The sequence below is a fragment of the Epithele typhae genome (assembly GCF_022376455.1).
Source record: "Epithele typhae strain CBS 203.58 chromosome Unknown BXZ73scaffold_16, whole genome shotgun sequence".
In the NCBI taxonomy this organism is placed as follows: Eukaryota; Fungi; Basidiomycota; class Agaricomycetes; order Polyporales; family Epitheliaceae; genus Epithele; species Epithele typhae.
The window spans coordinates 235,086-256,015 of NW_025954207.1; the positions used below are offsets into that span (position 1 = coordinate 235,086).

At 56.9% G+C, this 20,930-nt stretch overlaps 9 protein-coding genes across 9 annotated transcripts; 5 read left to right on the plus strand and 4 right to left on the minus strand.

The window, feature by feature from the left end:
* Positions 1 to 380: 380 nt before the first annotated feature.
* Positions 381 to 713, minus strand: BXZ73DRAFT_44923 (immunomodulatory protein; the record flags this gene model as incomplete). Its single annotated transcript, XM_048019418.1, has 1 exon — positions 381 to 713. The coding sequence occupies one exon, from the start codon at positions 711 to 713 to the stop codon at positions 381 to 383; it is 333 nt and encodes a 110-aa protein (XP_047879081.1).
* Positions 714 to 2,108: 1,395 nt separating this feature from the next.
* Positions 2,109 to 2,414, plus strand: BXZ73DRAFT_8925 (uncharacterized protein; the record flags this gene model as incomplete). Its single annotated transcript, XM_048025210.1, has 1 exon — positions 2,109 to 2,414. A coding segment is annotated over one exon (306 nt), but the record flags the coding sequence as incomplete, so codon positions are not given.
* Positions 2,415 to 2,660: 246 nt separating this feature from the next.
* BXZ73DRAFT_100211 (uncharacterized protein) lies at positions 2,661 to 5,139 on the plus strand (the record flags this gene model as incomplete). Its single annotated transcript, XM_048014509.1, has 4 exons — positions 2,661 to 2,679; positions 2,740 to 3,014; positions 4,610 to 4,967; positions 5,039 to 5,139. The coding sequence occupies 4 exons, from the start codon at positions 2,661 to 2,663 to the stop codon at positions 5,137 to 5,139; spliced, it is 753 nt and encodes a 250-aa protein (XP_047879083.1).
* Positions 5,140 to 5,838: 699 nt separating this feature from the next.
* On the minus strand, positions 5,839 to 6,123 carry BXZ73DRAFT_100212 (uncharacterized protein; the record flags this gene model as incomplete). Its single annotated transcript, XM_048014510.1, has 2 exons — positions 5,839 to 6,048; positions 6,118 to 6,123. 2 exons carry the CDS (start codon positions 6,121 to 6,123, stop codon positions 5,839 to 5,841), a joined length of 216 nt encoding a protein of 71 aa, XP_047879084.1.
* An 864-nt stretch (positions 6,124 to 6,987) lies between these two features.
* On the plus strand, positions 6,988 to 9,232 carry BXZ73DRAFT_100213 (uncharacterized protein; the record flags this gene model as incomplete). Its single annotated transcript, XM_048014511.1, has 5 exons — positions 6,988 to 7,039; positions 7,103 to 7,133; positions 7,305 to 7,455; positions 8,327 to 9,148; positions 9,212 to 9,232. 5 exons carry the CDS (start codon positions 6,988 to 6,990, stop codon positions 9,230 to 9,232), a joined length of 1,077 nt encoding a protein of 358 aa, XP_047879085.1.
* A 162-nt stretch (positions 9,233 to 9,394) lies between these two features.
* BXZ73DRAFT_100214 (uncharacterized protein) lies at positions 9,395 to 10,564 on the plus strand (the record flags this gene model as incomplete). Its single annotated transcript, XM_048014512.1, has 5 exons — positions 9,395 to 9,496; positions 9,571 to 9,993; positions 10,047 to 10,307; positions 10,364 to 10,489; positions 10,553 to 10,564. The coding sequence occupies 5 exons, from the start codon at positions 9,395 to 9,397 to the stop codon at positions 10,562 to 10,564; spliced, it is 924 nt and encodes a 307-aa protein (XP_047879086.1).
* A 3,889-nt stretch (positions 10,565 to 14,453) lies between these two features.
* Positions 14,454 to 16,017, minus strand: BXZ73DRAFT_45116 (HET-domain-containing protein; the record flags this gene model as incomplete). The annotated part of the gene is made up of 2 exons (XM_048019451.1): positions 14,454 to 15,293; positions 15,883 to 16,017. 2 exons carry the CDS (start codon positions 16,015 to 16,017, stop codon positions 14,454 to 14,456), a joined length of 975 nt encoding a protein of 324 aa, XP_047879087.1.
* Positions 16,018 to 17,442: 1,425 nt separating this feature from the next.
* BXZ73DRAFT_100216 (uncharacterized protein) lies at positions 17,443 to 19,026 on the plus strand (the record flags this gene model as incomplete). Its single annotated transcript, XM_048014513.1, has 5 exons — positions 17,443 to 17,451; positions 17,507 to 17,590; positions 17,669 to 17,832; positions 18,479 to 18,528; positions 18,560 to 19,026. 5 exons carry the CDS (start codon positions 17,443 to 17,445, stop codon positions 19,024 to 19,026), a joined length of 774 nt encoding a protein of 257 aa, XP_047879088.1.
* Positions 19,027 to 20,262: 1,236 nt separating this feature from the next.
* Positions 20,263 to 20,806, minus strand: BXZ73DRAFT_76609 (uncharacterized protein; the record flags this gene model as incomplete). The annotated part of the gene is made up of 2 exons (XM_048022475.1): positions 20,263 to 20,726; positions 20,791 to 20,806. 2 exons carry the CDS (start codon positions 20,804 to 20,806, stop codon positions 20,263 to 20,265), a joined length of 480 nt encoding a protein of 159 aa, XP_047879089.1.
* Positions 20,807 to 20,930: the final 124 nt, after the last annotated feature.

Genomic DNA, 20,930 nt, shown 5'->3' on the forward strand with positions numbered 1-20,930 from the left:
ATGCGTCCACGCATGCCCCTCCACTCCGCGGGCCTATCAATCCCGGATCCCAGCCCAGCCACCGCCGCGACTAGATCTACTGGGTACTGGCCAGCGGTCGGTGAAGAGGTTAAAGTCGTTGCCCCACCACTGTGGGAGGTGAAATGGAAAGAGAGCGGGCGCGCAATGAAGGGGCGCACCGACGATGTCGCCAACGATCTCAGTGCATCGTGATCGTGATCAGCGGTGCATGAGACTCTGGTCTGCGAGCATGAGGATAAACTGATCCTGCGATATATTGATCTCTCGCACACGCGCAGTTCGCCGAAGACAAGTCGCATTCGACAGCATTGAACGTGGCACGTATTACACTCCAATCCCTTCCGCTCCTCATCCACCCCTCAGGCCGCAGTAACAGGCCACTTCGCAACCAAATACTCGTTCTTCGACACCGGGCTCACCACGTACACCATGATCGTCGACGACACCGAGATCCCTTTGCCGCTGAACGCGCTGAACGCGACGCTCTCCCCGGTCGAGCCCATCCCGACCCCGAAGTTCGTGCCCAAGTTCTTGCCGTCGACGACGAGGCGGTACTGGTGCATGTGCTGCTGGAGCACCAAGTCGAAGTCGACCGCGTCCATGTACCCCGGGTTCGAGTTCAGGATCCAGATCGGGGTGTAGTTCCACTGGACGGCGAGCTGCTTGGGGACGAGGGCGAAGATGTCGGGCATGAACGAGTCCCAGCGGGACATGTCCGAGGCGGTGACCGAGACCTTGGAGGGGGCTGCGGGAGACAGTGGGAGTCAGCGCGTGGAGAGAGGACCGAGGATAGACGGCGGGTATGACCTGGGGTGCCGGACATGGTTTCGAGAACTACGGGCGACGATCAGCATCTGGGAAACATGGGAACGAATGAGACTCACTTTGCGATGCTTTGGAGAGGGCGTACTGGGTTATTCGCTGAAGGACTGCTCGGCGAAGGCGCGAGGTTTTATACCCTCGGGCCCGCGCCTCCCGCGCCTCACGATGTGCGCGGTAGCCTTGCACGTGCGTTCTCCGACATTCCTACACGCCCGGTGGTGCAGTTGACAGTGGTTTCTCTGAGAATCGCACGAGCGTTCCTTCATCTGTCGTCGGCACCTGTATACAGGTTGGAATGAAAGCAAGAATGGTCGGAAACAAAACACGGACCTAGTGTTCACATCGGTATAACTCGGATGATGGGAAACTCTGTGCAGAGGCCGGCATACGCTTCTCAGAGAGAATCAGCGTGATTGGGATACTTGTGATTGCGTGAAGAACTGCAGAAACGCGTCGTTCCTCGTCAACACGGCAGTAGGATGCTGTCCTCCGCTGGGTCTCGGTGTCGAAGGATTCACGACAACGGATTTTGCACCAGAGACTCGCTACTGATGCACCGGCGTGAGATTTGGTGCGTAGTAAAAGTGAGCATGTGTCCACTGAATGCATGACGCCAACTCCTCACCGTCATGCCAGACTCTTGCTGAGAAAGATGACCGGGGTTTGGATAAATTTGAGCAGCTTCACTCGACGCCGATGAGAATACTGAATCATGCTCTTCAATATCCGAGCATTCACCGTCGCGTTGCAATGGTCTGCTGCCAAACGAGCCGTCAACGACGACGGATGATGAGAAGCGCGCGTGAGACGAGCTCGACGTACGCTTGTCGGTGTGTGAGTGTGCCGGCTTTGCTGTGCACACGTGTGCGTGCTCGCTGGTTAACATGCTGAGAACTCGGTGCCCACCTGGAGCCATCTGGGCGGTATATAAGGTGTGGTGCGGTCAAGGGAGCCCCTCAGCGCACACCACCGTACGCTACCTCCAGAGCTTCACAAAGTAAGCGTCCTTTACGCACGGAATCGCATGCCACCGTACTCACCTTTGTCCGCGCAGCTTGCAATCATGACCGACGATCAAGGTCGGCTCCGTTTCGCTTCCGTCTCGTTGTACGTCCTTGCTGACGATGTCCCCTCCGTGTACAGCTGCTGCCAACGGTGCCTCTGCTGCCAACGGTGCCGCTGCTTCCAACGGTGCCACTGCTGCAAACGGCGCAGCTGCCGCCAAAGTCGCCGCCGCTCCCAACTGGGACGCCGTCCTGCCTGACATCTTCGCCCTCGTCCCCAAGCAGCGCGCCGTGACCTGGGACTACCAGCCCGTGTGGGTCCTCAACTCGAACCCCGGCTACATGGACGCCGTTGACTTCAACGGCGTCCTGGAGCAAGGCCTGACCAAGTACCGCGTCGTCGTCGATGGCACGGACCTCGGCACGAACCCGGGAGTCGGGATGGGTAGCACCGGGGAGAAGGTGGACTTTGGGATGTTCAGCCACAAGGGGATTTCGTCCACGTCGACGATCTCGGTGTACGCGGAGGACCCGACGACGAAGAACTTGTACCTGTTGGCACAGTGGCCGGTTACGCCTCCGTAGATGAGATGTGGTGTTGGTGCAAGGAGTAGGCCCGCTGTAACAAGTACTCACGTCGTCGAGTCGAATGGCAGTTGCATTTGACTATTTTCGCGTGTCGGACGGTCGCGGGGCGAGGATTTCGTGGCGTTCTTGACCCTCAGAGATCGTAAGAGCTCACTTGGGTTGTAGTCGAGACGGGTTTCGAGTACTAAGAATCACGCACGAGTTCGCAGTTTCAATACTTCGGATATGGCCGGAAAGCGTCTGGGTGAGTCAACGGATCCTCATGCAAGTGTTTCTTGCACTCCGCTCCCTGCGACCTCCGCAGTCTCTCGACAGTGCCAATATTCTGGGCGCGGCATCCTTTCCGCGCTCGAGACAGGCACGCTCGCGCCCCTCGTCTTCGTCGACCTCTCACCGTGCCAGCTCCAATTGGCCACCGGCGTGCGCCCCACCGTCCGGCGCGTCATCGTCGACTTCGCCGCCGCCGCCGCCGCCAGGGGGCTCAGGAACAGGACGCTCTCCGCCCGTAGGCCGGTAGTACCGCACGCGGATGTGGGCTGGAACTTCGAGACCGCGGACGCGCTGCCGGCGGGACAGGAGGTGACTGGGGCGGTGGACCCGGCGCGGGGCGGAGCGTGCGGGCGAGCGAGACGGTCGTCGTCGAGGTCGTCGCGGCGGACGCGTGTGGGGGCGCGAGCGCGACGTCTGCGGAGGGGAGATCGAGCGCGACGGCTGCAGCCACGGCGACGGTGGACTCGACTATGGAGGCGAGCGTGGGCGGAGCGGAGGCGAGTGCGAGTACCAATGCGAATGCGAGCGTGAGTGGGAGTCGAAATGCGGCCGAAATGGGAGCTGGAGTCTGGTTCGGCATGGGTTTTTTTTCGTGCTAGCGGAGTTGGGGGTGTGGTTGCGCGCGCGGGGGAGAGCATCCACGAAACGCAAGTGGAGGTGGCAAGTAGTGTACCTGGTGAGTGTCCAGTGTGCTGTCCGAGTGTCCGAACTGACGCGATGTTCATCCTCTAGCGATGGGCTGGGTCGTGGTCTACCGTTAAGTATCTCGTCAACGCCTCTTGCTTGTCGCGCCTCGAGAGACCCATGATGGCCACCTTAGCTGTGTTTCCTTCATTGGATGTGTATCAGAGTTGGAACATGTTACTCACATTTAAAATAATATATCTCCTACACGAACTTTGATGCATCCGCTTTGCGGACGGTTGAGCTTGGTTTCCAGGTTTGAGCAACAGGACAATTCGGTGGGTGAACACAAAGGGTGAACACAAATGTTCCCAACAGCGCCCCTAGGCTCAAGCGCCACAGCTGAGCGACTCGCACTCTCGCACTCTCTGTCCTCCACTGCAACCATGCTCCACGCACACACACACCCGTTTCTGTGACTCTGCAGGCCTCGAGGTTGCTTGGCGTTTCCAATAGCCGTTCTCGCCACGGCAAGTTGAAGACCATCGACTCCTTGAGTCTTGGCACTGCGGCGCGAAGACCTTCAGACGAACGCAAAGCATGGGATCTCAGCCCGCGCCACTCACTCGGCGTATGTTTCTCGGGGCGGGGTTCTGGTGTAGACAGCTGGAGCGGAAGGGCTGTTGTTTGGCGCCGTTGAAGAGGTGGGCCTTTGCTTGTGAGCATTCCTGGTTCTATTGCGTACTTCGTCATCCCTCCTTGCCCTGTGCGACAATGCACCGCTGGTTCCCCTTTCCTTGCTGCCACCACATCAAAAACGATGGCATGCGGCAATTGAGCACGTCTTTGTTTGTTTTGTTCTTCGCATTTTGGCCTGTGGTCATCTTGCTCGTTCGTGGGCTCGGAAGGACTAGACAGTGAGCTTCACAGCCCTGGTACACGCTCACATGCGTTTTTGCGCTTCCTGTGACTGAGCTGGATCGAGATTGCTATTGCTGTTGAGAAGGCATGTGTTCTTACTTGGTTTGTCTCTAGGTCTGCTCCATGGGACGAAAACGCGGGCTGTACCGTCAACAAAGACCATCGACTCGATGCACCAGCACGCGTGAAGCCCGGTTCATACAACCCGCTCGACTGATCCGACCGCCTCACCATCGCTCCCCCCTCGCCAACTGCAGCCCTACCTTCGAGTCGCACACCAAACAAGCTACCGAGAACATTTTGCTTTGTAAGTTGCAAAACTCCAGTTGCTCTCCCCGTATGAACTCAAAACGTTACAGATGGCTCACGAGATCCAGAAGCTCCCGTTCAGCCTTCTGGTGAAAGTGATGGCTTTCTCGGATGACGACACAGTTTCCTGCCTCATGAAGACCAGCAAATACCTCCACCACCATGGCGCTCGGTTCCTCTTGGACTACGGCCTCATCACTCTCAGCACGGATGAGGATCTTCGTTCAATCATAAACTTCCTTTGCGTTCAAGGCGGATATCGTCTTCGCTACCTCGAAGGGCTGGAATTCGACGTGCCATCGTTGAAGTCGGACTACGCCAAGCTGCTCGAGAGGTTATTGGGCGAGTTCACAGCCCAGATCCGCCTCAAGACGCTGCATATTCAGTGCATGTCCCTACTTCAGCCGGGTAAGTCGGCTGACCGGATCCCAAAATACCCCGAAGGTACCGTCCGGCCGGGCCCGATCAGGTCCGGCCAGGTACCTCAGCGGAGTCGCCCGATCAGGTCGCCTCGGGTAGTCTGGAGGAGTCGTCCGATCAGACCGGGGTGCGGGCGGGGAATAACATGAGGGAGGCTTGAGCCAACGTCCTGTGAGTAGCATAGAAATATGACATCTGATGCCTTGAATGCATGGAAGAAAAGGCGGGTGGGTAAATGGAGCTCAGATAGATTTGTGAGTGTTTGTGTTGCAATCAGGTAGTGCGGGGGACTCAGGTAGCCGGATCCGAGTGGGATTGACGGCCACGCACTGGATCACCCATGGCGCCGCGCGGTGCTCACGCATGGCATCCACAAACTGAGGAAACCACTCCATGCTCGTTTCGGAGGGACGTGGCGGCATTTTGGCGCTTGAAAAGAGCTCGCGCGGAGGCTTTTGGGTCGCACGGGGGACTCGGGCAGCCGGATCCGGCCCAGATCTCCCTGGGCACTGGCTGACCTGCAGGGCCTCACTTTCCTTGCGTATTGTACAGGCTCACCAAGTGTGTTGAAGCGCGCCCAGTTTAAATGCATGCGGCGGCATTGTTGCTCTTCAAAACAGCTCGCGCGGAGCCAGGTGGTGTGCGGAGCCAGGTGGTGCGCGGAACCGGGGCAGCCAGGTCCATCCCGCTGCGCTCCGTTTTCCTCACAAACAGCATCCACATTCGAGAGTCTATGTTGTGTCTATTTTCAAGGTTTCTTATGCCTCATGCGTTCAGCAGCGAGTGCGTACCAAGCTGAGAGCGAGAGCGCAGCAGGTGTCGCTGTCGTGGTCGGCATCGCTGTCGCTGTCGCGGGCGCTTAATCGGCGTCGCTGTCGCGGTCGCTGTCGGCGTCGCGGTCGCTGTCGCTGTCGTGGTCGGCGTTGGCGTCGCTGTCGCTGTCGGCATCGCGGTCGCTGTCGGCTTTGCGGTCGCGGTCGCTGTCGGCTTTGCGGTCGCGGTCGCTGTCGGCTTTGCGGTCGTGGTCGCTGTCGGCACCGCTCTCACAGGCGTCTATCCGCATTTCAGCCTGTACCACCGGAGTGAGTATCTACCCTCCAAAGCATTGAATTACTTCAGCGTCATCTGCATCGGATACCTGCATGTATGGGCTGTTGTTATGCAAATTTGGAAGGTATTTACTGCAAGATTGAGGGGATGATGTCACATGACATTTTCGAATGAGATACCACATACTGACATGAGATGTGAGTGCATCACATGCTGGACACCTAGATATATTCAAGGAGGATCTTATGATTGCAACGCAGAAAACAGCACAAATAAATACGGACTTTTGGTGATGGTACTGTGTATGTTTCAAAATTGGAAGTTCTCAGAAGACATGATATGCATAACTTCTCATGCAGATGTGATATTGGCGATCTGTTTGCTTCGTCGTAAACCAATACTTATTTAGTGCTTATATCGGGATTTTCATGCCTATCGGTGACGAAATGCACATGGGGCGTCATTTGTCATTATTTCATGACATACAATATACCGACATATCGTGGACTTCAATGGACATGGTAGCATATGGAACAGGATCGGATGTGCAGCAGCTCGACGATGCAAAAAGAATCTAAAAAACGGTCAAGAACCGGTGGAGATGTGCACTGGGAGCCCGAAGTGTGCTCTGTGTTGAATGCACTCTGAACTCGCCTTCTGCTGAAACCACACTTCGGGCTCCCAGTGCACATCTCCACCGGTTCTTGACCGTTTTTTGAGATTCTTTTTGCATCGTTGAGCTTCTGCTCATCCGATCCTGTTCCATGTGTTATTATGACGATTGGAGCTCATGCTATGTCGGTATATCGTATGTCATGAAATAATGACAAACGACCACCCTTATGCATTTCGTCACCGATATGCATGAAAATTCCGATATAAGCACTATACTAGTATCGTCTTATGATGAAACTGACAGATTTCCAGTTTTTTGTCTCCACAAGAAGTTATGCATGTCATGTCTTCTGAGAACTTCCACTTTCCAAACATACACAATACCATCGCCAAAAGTGCGTATTTCTTTCTGCTGTTTGTTGCGTTGTGATCAAACAATCTTCCATGAATATATGTAGGTGTCCAGCATGCGATAGACTCACATCTCATGTCAGTATGTGATATCTCATTCTAAAATGTCATATGACATCATCCCCTCAATCTTGCAGCAACTACCTTATAAATTTGCATAACAACAGCACATACATGGTGGTATCTGATGCAGAATACAGCTAATCCATTCAACACTTTGGAGGGTGGATACTCACTTCAGTGGTACAGGCCTGAACTCTGGATAGACGCCTGTGAGAGCGATGCCGACTGCGACCGCGATTGCGACAGCGACAGCGACCCCGACAGCGATGCCGAGGCCGACAGCGATGCCGATGCCGATAGCGACAGCGACCCCGACAGCGACAGCGATCAAGCGCCCGTGAGAGCGACAGCGATGCCGACAGCGAGAGCGATGTCCGCGATCTCGCTCTCAGCCCGCTGTGGGTGCATCCTCGAAGAGCCACACTTCCCCCTACAGCTGAGTTGGAGCGCCGGGTGAACTGATCTAATGCACGTGAAAACTGGGGCATGGAGCAGGGGACTCCATTCTGAGCCAGATGTTACATTGCCTGAGTCCCCTAAGCGACCTGACCACTGCACGAGCTCTTTTGAAGAGCCACAACACGACGTACACATATGGAGTGGGTGCGGAATAGTGCACCTTGCCAGCCCCCACAACACACGAGAAAAGCGGGGCCCCACGGATCGGGCAGTGCCCAGGGACGTTCTGAGTTGGATCCGGCTGGCTGAGTCCCTCGCGCTACTTACCTAGCCCCCTGCACGAGCTCTTTTCGATCGCCCCAACACCGCCGCATGCCTCCGAGACATGCAAGGGGTATCTTTCTTGGTTTGTGGATGCCATGTATGAGCCCTGCGCACCGCAGCATGGGCCGTTATTCTCACCTGCCGGATCCGGCTGCCCGAGTCCCCTGCACTACCTGATCTCAAGACAAATGTCCGGAAATTCCCATAGGCTCAATGCACACACGCACCATTTCTTCTACGCATTCAAGGCATCGTATATTATAATTCTATGCTACGTACAGGGCGTTGCTGAAGCCCTCCTCTTCTTATTCCCCACCCGCACCCCGGTCTGATCGGACGGCTCCTCCGGACTACCCGAGGCGACCTGATCGGGCGACTCCGCCGGGGTACCTGGCCGGACCTGATCGGGCCCGGCCGGACGGTACCTTCGGGGTATTTTGGGATCCGGTCAGCCGACTTACCCGGCTTACTCTAGGGCCCTCAAGTGGCATATTCTCGATGTCGAGAGTTTGCTGGCCAGTCGTCCGAGCCTCGCCCATCGGTTCGCCGCCTTGTCGACCATCCAGCACATCCGTCTCGGAGAAGTTGGCCGCCTGGGCTCGCAGATGCTACACATGTTCCGGTCGCAGCTCGTGACGGTTGACATTGCCTGGAAGTCTGTTCAAGACTGTGCCAACGACAGCGCAGAAGAAGACTCCAGGAACCCAATCCTTGTGTTGAAGAACTCGCAGTCAACGCTCACTTCTCTCGTTGCGCACAACGCGTTCGTACTCGTCGACGACTCGACGCGGCCCTTCCATGATCAAGTCTATCCGCACGTCACCCGGCTCGTCCTCGCGGACATCGATACCTCACAGATCCTCCCCCTCGTCCGCACGTTCCCGACTCTCGCCCACCTGGACTTCAACATCTGGGCAGACGTGATGCGCGACCTGTACGACGACCCCGAGCGCTCGTTCACTCAGCATTGCATCTTCAACACGAGCGATCAAGACGCCCACGGCTCGTGGAACTCGCTCGTGCACTGTGGCGCGCCCCTCATCGACCTGTATACCCTCGCGCCACGCTGTCCGATTCGCGCCTTGCACGTCAACGGACCCGCAGTGCACGCGGAGCTTCTGTCCGCGGTCCTGGCGCTCACGCGGCCGGTGCAGCTGGTGCTGGAGGAGGTCGACGGGACAATGCTCGCGCAGGCGCTCCCGTGGTTGGCACCCTGCCGCGTCGAGAAGATCGAGTGTCTAGAGGCGGTCATCGTGGTGCACGGGTCATCAGCTCTCGGACGCAGAGTCGACGCGTCTGCGATGGTGGTGCGCCCCCGCCTCCCCCGCTCGCCCGGCGCCCCTTTCTTACCCTTTCCATCCCCGATGCAGGAGTCCCTGGGTCATCTGTAGCTTTAGCTTCCTGTACTAGTGTAGTCGTCTGCGCGTGACCGGAAAACTATACTGGTTAGGAGGCGGTCACAAGTGACATAATCACCCGCCTCCTCCTCCTCCTCCTCCCTTTGGACCTCGATCACCATCTTGGCGCTCACCATTGCCTTCGTGTCCTCGCGCATGCCGCTCCCGGCGGTCGACGTCGACCTCTCCGCGGCGGAAGCGTACCTCGGCGCACTGGACCTCGAAGCGTTGGCGCGTCGCTTCCAGGCCAGCGCGCTAGTCTACTATGGACGTCGTGAGTTATCTCACGTGGATGCTTCTCTGACCGCGCTCTAACCTGCCTCTGCTTCTAGGCACTGCGGCGACCATCCCTCCCGTGGGACGTCCTCTACCACATCGCCTCCCAGTGCGACTCGGACTCTACCATCCACGCTTTGATGAACACCTGCCGCTATCTAAATGAACATGGCGTCAGGTTTCTCCAGAGAGCTCGCGAGGCCCGGGTCCGTGTAATGCGCGATCTCCGTCGCCTCGCCGCCTTTCTCCGCGCAAAGGGCCAAGACCGCTGGCGATACCTCAATCGGTTATATATCCGGATCTGGAGGGGAGAGCGTTTTGAGCCCAAGGAACAGCTGCAAGCTCTACTCGATCTGTTGGATGGGTCCGCGCCCGCGCTACGGGAGCTAACCGTTTGCAGACTGGAGCTCTACATCCACTACGAATCCGACGACGACGAGGATCACAAGGCGCGCGACGACACGGTCCTGGACGACTTCGTCGACGTCAACGGCGCGTGACAGGACGCGCACGGGTCGGGGGGGATCTGAAGCTGCTTGACGGGCCGCTGTGGTCCGTGTACGGGCTCGGGCTCCGCTGCCGCTTGGACACGCTGCGGACGGACGCGGTGCTGTTCGGCGCGCTCAGTCCGCACGTACTCGCACTTCGCGTGCAGGGCTTCGACGTCGTTGGCGACCCGGGGTTCGTGCGCGCGTTCGAACCCGAGCGCGTGCCGCGGGTCCAGAAGCTCGAGTTGCGCTTCGTTGGGGAGAACGTTGAGGACACGGTGCCGCAGCGCGCCGTGATCTTGCTGGTATGCGCCCCCGACTCGGTCGCGTGTTGAGTGCTGATCCCCGCTGACTTGCGTAGAACTCGGTCGAGAAGATCACGGGCCGGCTGTCGGTGCTCAAGGAGCTCATCATGTGGCTCAACGTGACGTCCAAATCACTGCCCGAGCGGAATGAGACGCGCGAGGACCTCCTCCCAAAGAGGAAGGTGTGTAGTCACGTTGATCAGCCCAGATTGCACGACACTGATGCTCAATTCTCGTGTCTGCAGCCTCGCGGTTAACGGGACCTTTTAAGGTGTGTGGCCGTCTCTTGCATTCCCGCCATCACGCCGAGTGCATCGAGCAGGACGCTGTCGAGAAACTAGGTCGTTCTTTGTCTGTCGGTGCGAGTGTTCGTTCACTCGTCGGTTCACAGGATGGCTTGAAGCTTGCATACGCTTCATATCGGTCTGAACGCTATCAATTACATGGACTATGGAGCAGTAGGTCCGTCTCCGCGCGGAGTGTGCGTGTAGCAGCATCGTCACGGCGGTGCTGTGCACGACAATAGTGATAAATAGAACTCTTTAAAACATGAACGAATGATGCGCAGTAACTTGTATATTCAATACGTCACGCTCTACGCCTCATCCCACCACACCTGAAGCTATACACCAATAGATTTCTCCGTCTATCAGATGAGCCTCCCCATGTTCACTTGCAGCGTTTCTCTGCCCAACGGACTAGGAGAGAACAATACCACAAATTCACCAAACCAACCCTTCACTCGGCGCCGCACCGGCCATGGTCCGCGCATGTCGATATGGTCCGTCGGGCACGAATGTGCAGCGGCGGTGGCGGCGGCAGCGGCGGCGGCGGCGGCGGCGACGTTGGCGGCAGCGGCGGCGGCGGAGGTGGTGGGGTGGGCGGCTGCTATGACACCGACGGAGGACATGTAGGACCGACATCGAAGGATGCAGAAATGTTTTCGGTCTGGCATGCCTGGATCTTGAGTCCCCTTTGCAGTCTTGGATAAGCGTACGTTGTCGCCGGGGGACTCGGTGTCAGAGCATATCCCAAGAATGATAACAAGCGCTGGAAAGTTCCGGCGACGGAAGCCGCTGTGAAAATGAAGGACGACGTCTGCAGTGGAGGAAGGCGACGGAAGAGTGCTTGCGTCGCTGTTGAAGACCAGGATATCGTTTCGGAGCTGGAGGAAGTCGCATACATAGCAGTACATGATATGCATAAATCCCTGTTAGAGCGCCCCGGGCTTATGCATATTGTGAATTATGCATACGCGAATATATGCATAAACATTAGTGAATGCATACAACTGTAGAGGCGTCAATGTCCGTAAACAAAACAACGCAATGGGGAATCGAACACCCAACCCAACCCAAAAGGGGGAGGTGGGAGGCAATTCTACCACTGCGCCATGAGTCCATTAAAACGGCTCATATGTTTCTTTATATGTACTGTTATATTTCTCAATACGTCGACTTAATGTACTCCCGTCCTCCCCAGCTGACCATCCTCTCTCAAAAGTGGGTAATGCAAGATGCCCACTATGATCTCCCGCCCATGTCCAACGGATATCAGCTCACCTGTGCAGCACATAATATATCATTTGCTTCCTGTAGAGGCGTAAGTGACTATGCCGATGACACAAGTAAGTTTATGCATACAGCGCGTTTATGCATACAATTTGTTTATGCATACAACGTGTTCATGCATACGGCCGGTTTATGCATACAGCCGGTTTATGCATACAGCCCGATTATGCATGCAGCGTGATTATGCATACGGCGCATTTATGCATACGCCCCATTTATGCATAAACGGTGCGTATGCATAAACAGTTCATATGGGTAAACACAGTGTATACCAGTGGGGCAAGACGACAGTCATCAGCCTCAGGGCCGAGTCCACGGCGGTGAAGGCGACAATGGACATAGAGGGCTGGTGTAAGCATAGAAATGGGGAATCCGGGATATGACGCATTGTGGGGAAAGCGAACGCGAAGAGAGTTGGATCGCGGGAACACGAGGTGCGCGAGGAGGTCAGAATGGATGAGACCGAGGAGGATGACGAGCGCGAGTGCGACACCAAGGGCGAAGGTGACACCAAGGGCGAAGGGGAATGACCGGTGCGTCTAGATCGATGCATCGCATAGGGCTGCTGTATCGATCCTAGGTGAACGCAGGCAGATTGCGATGGGCGTGTGCGAGGTGGGACGGACAATGTGCGCGGAAAACGTGTGCGAGGACGACATGGATGGGAGCCAGGCGGAGGCGCGTAGCCACTAGCGTGGTCAGGTGGTCGAGGGACGATGAGTGGACGTGAGTCGTAGAGAATGGAGCAACGTGACGCTACGAGGACGTGGCAGGAGCTGAGAGAGAGCCCTGGCGTCGATTCCTGGTGTGTGCTCCGAGAAAAGCGGGATGTGATCGACCCGCACGTCATCCAGGCACTGCGGGGGGTGGCTGTGCTCGAGGAACACCTCCGCGCATGGTCCCTGGCCAGCGCACACCCTTCCGCCTCACTCGGCCGTCCCGGCCTGCGCGGTGAGTGTGAGGTGCGTACTCACCGTGTCCGGCCTCGTCATCACACCCATGACCGGTAGACGCACACACCAGGAATTGACACCAGGGCTCTCTCTCAGCTCCTGCGTCCTCGCAGCGTCACGTTGCTCCATTCTCTACGACTCACGTCCACTCATCGTCCCTCGACCACCTGACCACACTAGTGGCTACGCGCCTCCGCCTGGCTCCCATCCATGTCGTCCTCACGCACGTTTTCCACGCACATTGTCCGTCCCACCTCGCACACGCCCATCACGATCCGCCCGTGTTCACCTAGGATCAATACGGCAGCCCTATGCGACACATCGATCTAGACGCACCGCGCGTTCCCCTTCGCCCTCGATCTCGCACTCGCACTCATCATCCTCCTCGGTCTCGTCTATTCTGACCTCCTCAAGTACCTCGCGTTCCCGCGATCCAACTCTCTTCACGTTCGCTTTCCCCGCAAATCTTGCTTCACCCCAGATTCCTCATTTCTACGCTTACACCAGCCCACTATCTCGCCTTCACCTCCATGGACTCGGACCTGGAGTTGACGGTACATCACTGTCATCTTGCCCCACCAATACACGCTGTGTTTACCCATATGAAGTGTTTATGCATAAACGGGACGTATGCATAAATGCGCTGTATGCATAAATGCGCCGTATGCATAATCACACCGCATGCATAAACCGGCTGTATGCATAAGCCAGCCGTATGCATAATCGGGCTGTATGCATAATCGGGCTGTATGCATAAACCGGCCGTATGCATAAACCAGCCGTATGCATGAACACGTTGTATGCATAAATGGGGTGTATGCATAAACCGGATGTATGTATAAACACAATCTTAGACATAGGTAGGCATCCCGAGGAGAGGGTGAGTATGCAAGCAGTGTTGAGAAGTATGACTGGACTGTGATGAACGACGAGTTCAACAAAAGCCTTGTGTTTATGTCAGTATTGAAGAGAGTATATCTACTGTAAGCAACGCACAAACAGCATGGAACATTGGCGTAGTGGTCTGTTGTGTCGTATGTGTACAATGTCAAGAGGCTGTGGGTTCGATTCACGTGGCTGTCCTTTTGTTTACGGATATTGACGCTCTTACAGCTGTATGCATACTTCAATGTTTATGCATATATCTGTGTATGCATAAGGTACGGTATGCATAAACCCGGGGCGCTCTAACAGGGATTTATGCATAACCTGTACTGAGGCGGCTCGGAAGTCGCGAAAGACAAGGTGGAAGGGGGAGCTGGTAGTGGTGGATTCGCAGAAGCGTCTCAGCAGCTCCATCCCGGCAGTTTCGCTCTCGAAGAGGTCACCGGTGTACAGCGGGAGGGCTACAACGCGCAGGTCCGTCATCGTCCAGCCATGTGAGGCGATTGCCGTGCTTGGTTTATCCAACCGCACAACGGGTTTCTCTACGGGCTGGTATAGTGGGGCAGTGCGGCCAGCGTTGGGCTCGTCTTCAACCCTTTCAAGCATGAGGAAGAGGGGATCGGGATTTCTACAGAATAAGTCGACGAGGATGAATTCACTTGCACCATTCAGAGGTAGAACGGCCGCGTGGAGCTCGATCCCATCTGGCGACATGGAGAGCACGGGAGCACGGAGTTCTACGGTCGCCGCGTTTGCATTCGAGTCGTACTACAATGGTCGTCAATGTAGTACAGCGTAGAAAGGCATCCATACCAGCGTACCTCAACTCGTTCTCTCTGGGAGCATGTGCCTGGGTCGTATAGCACAGGACTAAAGCCAAAAGAACGAGAATTCGGAAAAGGCTGAAGGGGGAGAAGATGACGACAGGTTCGGTTCCGGGGAATATTCTGTCGGAGGGCCGATTGGATTTCTCCCAAGTTGTTCGCATACCACCGTGTTCCCAAGAGAAGAATCGAAGGATCGCGCGAGGTCTTCGAGATCTCCATGAGGAGCCGGCAGAATGCGTTCCGGCCTTCGCCGTAGAGCGTCGGCATGTTAACCCCGAAAAGCCCGAAGAGGCTATAGGCAGCGTCTTCGGGCCTCGTGGTCTTCCGATGCGCCGCCCAGGATATGCGCGTCGCAATTGTAGCGTCGGTAAACGAACTCTCGAAGCGGAGGACTGCCGCGGAGATTCCAGTTGCTTCTTCTAGGCGCTCGGCGAGCTCGTACTTGGTCCCCAGACAGATCCACTCGTTGGAGTAGAACATGACAAAGCGGGACGCGATAAGCTCTTGGAGAGTCCACCCCCGGGTGTGCCAGCGACTTCGTCGGAAGGCGATCCACATGTCGAATGGATGAGTGTCTGAGGATTTGACATCGCTGAGGTAGACGTAGCAGATGGCGGAGAGGGCGTAGTAACGGAACATGGAATTGATGCCTTCTGAGAGCTCGGCACTGCTCTCCTTGTTGATACAGCAAGTGTCGATCCATGCGTACTTGTACCCGTGATTTTCGGCGAACTCAAGGAATGACCGAATCTTTGGAGTTAGGCGATCACGTGGGTTGAACCACGGTGGTGACGAGCGGTGTGGATCAGCTTGAAGTCTTTGGACGGTTGTAGGAGTAGCCAGGGAAACCGGTGTCGCGGAGGTATGTGGAAATGAATCTATCGAGAGGTCTTGGGTCTGGTATGTCAGCGTCGAGGAGGGAAAACGAGCCTTCATAACACTGACCGGGCTCGCATTCAGTACCGGATGCTACTAGCCTGTCTCGGCTGTTCCCGTCGACGCGGTCGCGAGCAACGGGGGAGGTCTCGGTACGGCGGGGAGTGCGTAGTAGGAATAGTGGTAGCTTGAGCGTTTTCAAGATTCGGGATTTTATTTTATGGAGAGCATTTTTCAAATGTACGCGAGCCGTAGATTCCTTTGGGACTGCCTCGGAAATGAGAGAGCGGAGCTCATTCCGGAGAACTGCCGCTTCTTCAAAGACTGCCTGGGAGTTGAGAGATCGGATCTCGTCACGGAGAACCGCCGCTTCTTCAGAGACTACCTGGGAGACGAGGGATCGGAGCTCAGCTGGGAGCAAGGGATGCTGGTCTTTCGGGGAGAAGATGCTGTTGGATTCTACGTTCAGGTTTTTAACCTTTTGAAACGTGTCTTCCTCCTCTCCCCAGGTGTGCGAGAGGATGGCATAGCCGCCAGGAACGTCTTCAGGTTGGGGAAAGAAGACGAGGTTCGCGCGCGCGGTGCCCAGGAGCCACATCGCTTCCTTCACGAATATTAGCACAGGTATTTCACGCAAGGGTAAGCATCAATACCAGGTGCGAGTTGACGTGTACGACTCACAGAAGGAGTACAGACACTTCGGGAGAATAAGCAAATACGATACAAAGCATCGGAAGAGCGGACGTACAATGAGAGTATCCAAGACAGTCGATGGGTGTTGCGGTACCTGATAGAACAGAGGGCGTCGATGGCCGGGAGGAGATGCAATGGACGGGAGGAGACGTGAGATGGGTCGAGGGCAAGACGGAAGGGGTCAAGTTGCAGCGAGGGCGACTCCGGAGTACGCCGACCGCGTGTTCCACCATGCGGGAAAAGCACGCGATTGAGTCGAAGTGCCTCGGATACTTCTCCCCAGGAGGGCGAGATGACCTTCCCTGCCATGAAAAACGTGTCACATGCTAATTATTGTGCGTGTTCGATATTGAGGAACGTCCATACAGAGATAGCTCCCCAGATGTTCGACTCCGATGGCGGACTTGGATCACCAGAGTAGGGCAATCGCGAGTGTCTCAGCCCCGCTCGTTGATGATAACGTATGCGTAAAAATTGGAACTATACTCTTGTAGCTGGGCGCGAAGCGGGTATCAGAGAGCAGCTCAACGCCATCTTAACAAGCGCGATGCTCTAGACCTCTCCGGCCGCATGGCCTCGCTGGACGCCCATTGTTTTGAGCGGAGATGGGCAGCCTTGAGATAAATGGGTCAGCTGATCCCAAGCACGCGCAGGGCATACCGTTTCAACGAGGATTCGGGGATGTCCGCAGCAGTGATTCGCCGTGTTGCCGGTGACGGCACATACTAGTCCATGCGCCGACGATCTACAAACCTTCAGTCAGTCACACGAGCACTTCCGCGTGAGTGGCCAGATTTATACTATATAAGAGTGGTGTAGAGGCCGTCATCAATATCTAGGAGTACACATCGAAGCGTGTTGAGTGCAGGAAGGAGGGTCGCAACTAGCTGCGGACTCACATGACCACATCAGGAAAAAAGATTTGCTACGAAGCACAGCCTACAGACTATGTAGGCTCGGTAGGCGCCAAAGTCGTTGGTGCGCACTCCATAGCACTCCATAGTACTGTCAAAGCATACCGTAGCAGAGTCTAATGACAGCCAACACAAACCAGATGTAAACATATTAATAACGTGCACAACAGACCTCTTAGCATATCACTGACAGCTGGGAGTGAATGACACTCGTTTCTGGCAGTTGGAGATCACTGCGCACTCCGAAGTCCAGTGATATTTCAAGGAGATTTCGGTGTCACTAACAGAAGCGATGAGAAGATGTCGAACGTACCATCGGAGACTTCCTTGGAGCTTTGAATGCAAGACGTCCGGTAAGTGCATCAGTAGCTTCACAACCCTGATGGCAGCAGGGAGGACAAGGTGTGTTGCACGACATGGCCCTCGTACCAATGCTATCATATTAATTTGTGTGGGTGTACTGACTGTCCTGTCTCGTAGCCTGCTCCAACCGAGTGCCCTGAGGACCAAGAGCGCGCCTGCGCGCTGCACAGGGACCACCTCGCGCCAGCTCGGTGCCGGTCTGTACCTTGTCTCGTCTTACATGCGCCCTTTTTCCCTCTTCTTGTGTCATGTCTCTCTTTCTACAATCCATCAATACAGCTCACACATTCCGGCAACCCGTTCGGCTGCCAGATCTTCGCCCCCGGCTCGACGGACCTCAAGCTCGTCGCCACATGCCCGACCAAGGCCAGCGACAAGCTCACGATTGGGTTGACGACCTCCGGCGCTCGGTCAAATCAAGAGTCCGCGGGCGTCGCGCGCGCGTGCGCGTCGCATCGAGCTCGCCCACGGCTGGAGGTTCAAATACGAGTGCTCGCGCTGTCTCGCTGAGGCGCTCGCGGAGCTCACCATAGAGGACGCCGCGAAGAATGCAGTCACCGCCGTCGCCGTGGAGGCCTTGGAGTCGAGGGCGACGAGAGCATCACCCGGCCTGAATGGACACTGGCGCCTGTAGATTCACACGCCTGGCCCGTGCGCAAATGCGCGCTTCTGCCGCGGCCAGCGCCAGCGCATGCTTTCACCGTCTTCTCTTCCCCCCACATCTCCCATCTCCTCATTCTCCTGTTTACTCAGGTCTTCCAGGTGAATCAACTCAAGAAAAACCCTCCTCTGCCAACAGCTACGAGGGTATGCCTAGGTTTCGCACTTTTCATGCTGCTTACGGACCTCTACAGATTGGTCCGACACGAGCTCCCGTGGGTTTATGTCGCCAACTCCCCGGCTCCTGCTCCGCGATCAGGTGCGCGGGGGTCTGTGTGACGAAGGGCTGCAGGTATGTGTCCTCTGTAGTCGTGTGGTCGAGGTACTTGACGGCCGCCCAGGTTAAAGAGCCTATCTTCCCTGTCTGCGGCCGCGAGGCTGCTGCGGAGAGCACTTGGCCACGCCACCTTACGACGTCACGGACGGCAGGGTGGATTACATGAAGGGCGCGGATGACCAGTGTGGCAACATCTTCGACCGTGAGTACGTCTCCGTTTGTGCGTCCCCCAGCTCAGCTCCTCTCTGACCTCCTCTCCTCCCCCATCCTCACCCACTTGGGCTGGTCTGTGCACGTCGAGCTCGCCTTCGACGATAACCACGCCGTCTTCTCCTCCGCGCCCGCCGACGAGTCCCCGCTTTCAGCGGTCCCGTTCACAGACAACAAGCTCCGGTACACGGAGCTCCCTGAACTCCTCGCCCTCCACGTCAACCGGGGCGGCCACGAGGGCCATTGCGCGCACCTCGCCCGTTGGGCGCCCACCTTCCTCGCCTTCAACAGTCTCCCCGCCTCGCCGAGTTCATCGCGCCCTCCAGCGAGCCCTAGCCCGGCACGGCGACAGAGGAGGGCATGGCCATCTACGTCGATCGCTGCTACCCGTCGGTCACATGTATCATGGAGCGCGCGCGCGGACGGGCCCGTCGCCCCGCGCCCCGCGCTTGACCGCGTCTTCGTCATGGCGAACGGCGACTTGGTGTGAGTCGTCCAGTCGAAGAAGGCGCTCTTCAAGAACCGGCAATTTGGCCGGGTCGTGAGCAGCCGCGACTTCGAGCCTGGTGCGGAGCAGAGGTACGTCAGCCAGGCGGTGGACGAGCAGAGAGCGTCCATACGGGTGGGTTCGGCTTTCCCCATCGTTGTCGTTATATGTTAGTAGTCGCATGTACTCTATTGTAAGGCTTAATACAGTTTTTTGACCGCTATATCAATCATTCGTGCGCTTTGCTGAGTGCAATGGGCTGCTTTGAACAAGCTTTGGACGAACATCATAGACGGTGCATGCTGCTATGCGGTACTATGGAGCGCTTTGTAGACGCCGCGCGCGACTATGGGAGACCCCAAAACGGGGGGGTTTCCTATGGCACTTCGGATGCTACATAGCCCACATAGTGCTCTGGAGCAACCTGCTTTTTTCCTGATGCACCGCGGTTGCACCAACGCATGCCCAGGAATACGAACAAAGGGTTCGGGAATCATCGTAAAAGCCCACAACCATCGGGCGAGACTCGGAAAGAGAGCGATTAGGAGAGCTTCCATAAACAATATGCTCCGCATGTCTTGGAGATGGCGCGAAGAAAGAGTAGCCATCGAAACGCGCGCTCACGCCTCAGGCACCAGCGCCGACCAGACCACGGTCCGCATTCTCCGGGGAATAGACGCGCGTCGTCAGGGCCGCTCTTCGGCGGGGCTGGGCCAACGCGTTGAAGGTGAAGGCGATCTGCGTGGACGTGCCCGGCGGCCAGTCCGGCGGCCACGGGTCACTCCTACTCGAGCGAGCACTTCGAGACGAGCGTGGGCTCCAGGCGGAGCACCACGGGCCCAGCGTCTCGCACAAAGGCTTCCGCGCCACCGAGGATGGGATCGCTCGGCTTTCCGCCTCTCTGTCGAGAGATCATTGCGGCTGTTGCAGGGACTCAGCGGAGTGCAAGAAGGACTCGATCCGTCCAGCCACACGCACCACACTTTCCGGCCGTCACCGAAATATTGGAACTCCGAACCGTCGGAGCGCGTCGCCAACAGGCTCGGCTCTCGAGGCCCGTCTCGACTCCGGACTACAACCGAGAAAACTCTTGCGGCCTCTGAGGGTCAAGAACGCCACGAAATCCTCGCCCCGCGACCGTCCGACACGCGAAAATAGTCAAATGCAACTGCCATTCGACTCGACGACGTGAGTACTTGTTACAGCGGGCCTACTCCTTGCACCAACACCACATCTCATCTACGGAGGCGTAACCGGCCACTGTGCCAACAGGTACAAGTTCTTCGTCGTCGGGTCCTCCGCGTACACCGAGATCGTCGACGTGGACGAAATCCCCTTGTGGCTGAACATCCCAAAGTCCACCTTCTCCCCGGTGATCCCCATCCCGACCCCTGGGTTCCTGCCGAGGTCCGTGCCGTCGACGACGACGCGGTACTTGGTCAGGCCTTGCCCCAGGACGACGTTGAAGTCAACGGCGTCCATGTAGCCGGGGTTCGAGTTGAGGACCCACACGGGCTGGTAGTCCCACGTCACGGCGCGCTGCTTGGGGATGAGGGCGAAGATGTCGGACAGGACAGCGTCCCAGTTGGAAGCGGCGGCGACGTTGGCAGCGGCAGCACCATTGGCAGCAGAGGCACCGTTGGCGGCAGCGGCACCGTTGGCGGCAGCGGCACCGTTGGCGGCAGCGGCACCGTTGGCAGCAGCTGTGGACGGAGGGAACGTCGTCAGCAAGGACGTGCAACGAGACGGAAGCGAAACGGAGCCGACCTTGATCGTCGGGCATAATTGCAAGCTGCGCGGACAAAGGTGAGTACGGTGGCATGCAATTCCGTGTGTAAAGGACGCTTACTTTGTGAAGCTCTGAAGGTAGCGTACGGTGGTGTGCGCTGAGGGGCTCCCTTGACCGC